This window comes from Rosa rugosa, chromosome 4 (genome assembly GCF_958449725.1).
Source record: "Rosa rugosa chromosome 4, drRosRugo1.1, whole genome shotgun sequence".
In the NCBI taxonomy this organism is placed as follows: domain Eukaryota; kingdom Viridiplantae; phylum Streptophyta; class Magnoliopsida; order Rosales; family Rosaceae; genus Rosa; species Rosa rugosa.
This window is the reverse complement of record NC_084823.1, coordinates 27,673,952-27,677,399: the sequence shown is the minus strand read 5'-3', so window position 1 is coordinate 27,677,399 and position 3,448 is coordinate 27,673,952. Positions and strand designations below refer to the sequence as shown.

Genomic DNA, 3,448 nt, shown 5'->3' with positions numbered 1-3,448 from the left:
TTGCATCTCAGCTTATCAAATGGGTTCAAAAAGGAACATAAAGACAGATCGAGCCACAAGTTATACATTTCGTCTATAACTCACTCCTTCACCAGTTACAACCTCACCAATGCAGTAAGCTCCATTTCCATCTTCAAGTATTCTGTGGGATGCCCCCTTACTCACAACAAGAACCATCCCAATACCCATATTGAAAGTTCGTCTCATTTCAGCATCTTCTACTCTTCCAGCCTAGTGTTAGCGTTAGATAAATAAAATGAGAAAACACATAAGATACTTAAATGCCAGAGAACAGCTCAGAAATCATAAGACGAGATTAGAAGAAATTCTCGTTACCTCTTGGATCCATTTGAAAATAGCTGGGACTTCCCATGAATCATTATAGATGATAGCTCCTAGGCCTTTTGGAAATACCCTAGGTATATTGTCGGTGAAACCACCTCCTGTGATGTGGGCTACCCCCTTCACACCTCCCTTGCTAATTATGTCAAGCACCTGTTTCAGCAAGCAAAAGCAAAACGCACAAAGCATTTTCAGCAGCTAGTTAAACACAAAACAAGAAAATGAGCACAAATTTTTCTCAAAAAAAAAACAAGGAAAAGAAAATGAGCACAAATGCAAAATATTATAAGGCAGGGTTTCATGTTGACCTGCTTAACATATATCACTGTGGGGGCCATCAAAGCTTCACCTAAGGTAACAGATTTACCCGGTAGTTGGTCCTTCAGAGACAACCCACTATGAGCTAGAACCCTATAAGGATGTGGCGGTGCAAATTTTGTCATGAGTTAGAACCACAGGGTCAGACAAGAAAAAACACAGTTCAAGTTAATTGCACATGCGAAACAGGGAAGATGTTTGTTCTTTCTTTCAACAACACGAACCTTCTTACAAGAGAAAAACCATTGGAATGTACCCCACTGGATGGTAGGCCAATGAGGACATCTCCAGCCACAATGTTTTTACCATCAATCACTGATTCCTTGTGCACAATTCCAAACGCAGTACCACAGAGGTCAAACTCACCCTCTGCATAGAAACCCGACATCTCGGTAGTCTGAAAATATATGCAATTCACTGAGTGCTACTTATCAAAAATATGAATAACATGTGTTTACAGAGGAAAACAAACAATGTTCAAACATATTAACATAAGAATACCCCAGCCAACAAGACAATTGAAATTGCAAAACTAAGTAATTTGGAATACCTCTCCACCTAAAAGAGGACAGTCTGATTGTTGGCAACCATCGACAATTCCCTTGATAACCTAAACAAAGAAAGGGAATCTAAATAAGCAGCAGTTAGTTGGTAGTATGTCTTTATAGAACTATAGAAGCTGAGGTACACAGTGACCTCTACCTTTTCAGCAAGATCAACATCAAGGCGGCTTGTACCATAGTAATCAATGAAAAATAATGGCTTGGCTCCAGAAGTGACAATATCATTGACACTCATAGAAACCTGAGAACTGAAGTTGATCAGTACAGAAATCAAAACACGTACACTACTACATGACTCATCTTGGGTATTAGTATTACCAAATCAATACCAATGGTCTCATAAATTCCGGTATCAAATGCAAGCTTAAGTTTAGTTCCCACACCATCAGTACCAGCAACAAGAAAATGATCACCTGTTCACCATATAACTTGATCATCCCAAGAAACAAACTCAAACTTACAGAGAACCACAACTGTTACTAATTGCATACACATAATTCAAAATTTCATACCAAGAGGGAAAAAGCCTCCAAAGCCTCCAATCCCAGGAGCCATCTTGGCAATTCGTCGAACAAGTTCCGACCCGGCATCTATATCAACACCAACATCCTTATACGTAAAACCACCATTTTGACCAGAGCTTTCACCGGAGTCATTCTTCGAAAGTGAGCATAAGCACTTGCTCTGAGAAATTCCACTTGATGAAGCCATAGAGAGGCCGGAGAAGTTGTTCGGAAGAGTCCCCGATGGCAATGTGGATAGCTGGGCATGGCTGGAGTTGGGTTTCGAATAAGAGGGTCTAGAAGAAGAGGCAAAGCCAAGAGCAAGCTCTGCGTTTGCTTTTAGGGCGGTGGACATGGCTAGTGTACCTGGACTTACCATTTGAAAACAAACATACAGCTACTCAATCCCAGCTGATTCAGGAATAAGCTATTTCAACATCAAAAAGACTAAAATTTGAGTAAAGCCCATGATTGAATGTAGAACAAACAGAGGTCTAGAGCATATAAATTTTGGAAACTAGAGCAGATTAAATCAATTGAATGGTTGAGATAATCCCTAAATAAAAGTAGGGCCAATTTTTTTTTTTTTGTTTTGGCAATAAAAAGTATGGCGAATTGAACGAACTAAAACCCTGCTAAACCCTAAAATAATCCCCAATTGCGTACACAATCACCTAAAGAAGAAAAATTGAAATGGATACTTACACACACAATCACGTATTCTTATTTCCTTTAATTGGAATAAGTAGTTAAACTAAGCAAGATTCACATTCATTGATAACCCTTACGTTGTCTTATATAGCTCTAAAGCACTAAAATAAGCAAAATTTATCCCACTTACCCCAGCAACAAATTTTTATTCTCACTTACCCTATTTAAAGCAAAATGACAGTTTTGCCCTTGACTTAATTAATTAATTACATGTGGCCCTCTCTTTATCTCTCTCCTCTCTCCCCGATCTGCTGCAGTCTCTGTCTCTCATCCTCCATTCTCCGATCGACTCTCTCTCTCTTTCTCTCTAGCTCCGGTCTCTGGTCTAGATGGCCGACGGCGAGACGAGGCCGAAGATGACCGGTCGCCGGTGGTAGGCGATCTAGGAGTTAGAGCTGGTAGGCGACGAGGAGTCAGACCTGGTAGGCGACGAGGATCGGTCGCCGCTGGCAAGCGATCTCGGAGTCGGACCTGGTAGGCCACGAGGAATCGAAACTGGTAGGTGACGAGGTCAGAGCTGGTAGGCGACGAGGAACCGGAGCTGGTAGGCGACGAGAACCGATCGCTGCTGGTAAGCGACGAGGAGTCAGAGCTTCGAAGCACCGGAGAGAAGCTGAGTCTCCACGTCATCTTTCGAATCCTGAGGTGCTGCTGCTTTGGAATTGGCGCTTTTGCTATTTTACGAGAAGATGAATTACAGCAATTGAGGCCGAGCTTGGATCCCTCAGCTGCACCTGTGGTGGTTTGCTCTGGTTTTTTTTTTTTTTTTTTGGCGGAGGTTTGCTCCGGTTTGGTACCCAGAGTATTTTCTGGGTGGCCAAATCAATTTTTTTTTTCAGTAAACAGTTTCTCCAAGAATGAAAGAAAAACGGAAAAAAAAAAGTGTTGTACAATTTGGTCTTGTTTTAAACATGCACAGATTTGAAAAGAATTCCGTCATCTAATTTGGTCTTGTTTTTTCTTTCTTTTTGGTAAAATGGGGGCAGAAGGCTTAAGGAAAGAAAAAAGATG

General features: G+C 41.2%; 1 protein-coding gene across 1 annotated transcript; it reads right to left on the bottom strand.

The window, feature by feature from the left end:
- On the bottom strand, nucleotides 1–2,081 carry LOC133741803 (phosphoribosylformylglycinamidine cyclo-ligase, chloroplastic/mitochondrial-like). The gene is made up of 8 exons (XM_062169523.1): nucleotides 1,736–2,081; nucleotides 1,542–1,636; nucleotides 1,363–1,464; nucleotides 1,211–1,270; nucleotides 885–1,057; nucleotides 651–753; nucleotides 337–495; nucleotides 1–231 (listed from the first exon to the last, which is right to left on the bottom strand). The coding sequence occupies exons 1-8, from the start codon at nucleotides 2,079–2,081 to the stop codon at nucleotides 61–63; spliced, it is 1,209 nt and encodes a 402-aa protein (XP_062025507.1). The 3' UTR covers nucleotides 1–60.
- Nucleotides 2,082–3,448: the final 1,367 nt, after the last annotated feature.

Coding starts and splice junctions, on each gene's coding strand:
- LOC133741803 (XM_062169523.1), bottom strand. CDS start 2,081: ATGTCCACCGCCCTAAAAGCAAACGCAGAGCTTGCTCTTGGCTTTGCC. Junction 1,465..1,541: donor AGACCATTGGTATTGATTTG/GTAATACTAATA, acceptor TTCAGTTCTCAG/GTTTCTATGAGTGTCAATGA. Junction 1,271..1,362: donor ATGTTGATCTTGCTGAAAAG/GTAGAGGTCACT, acceptor TTCTTTGTTTAG/GTTATCAAGGGAATTGTCGA.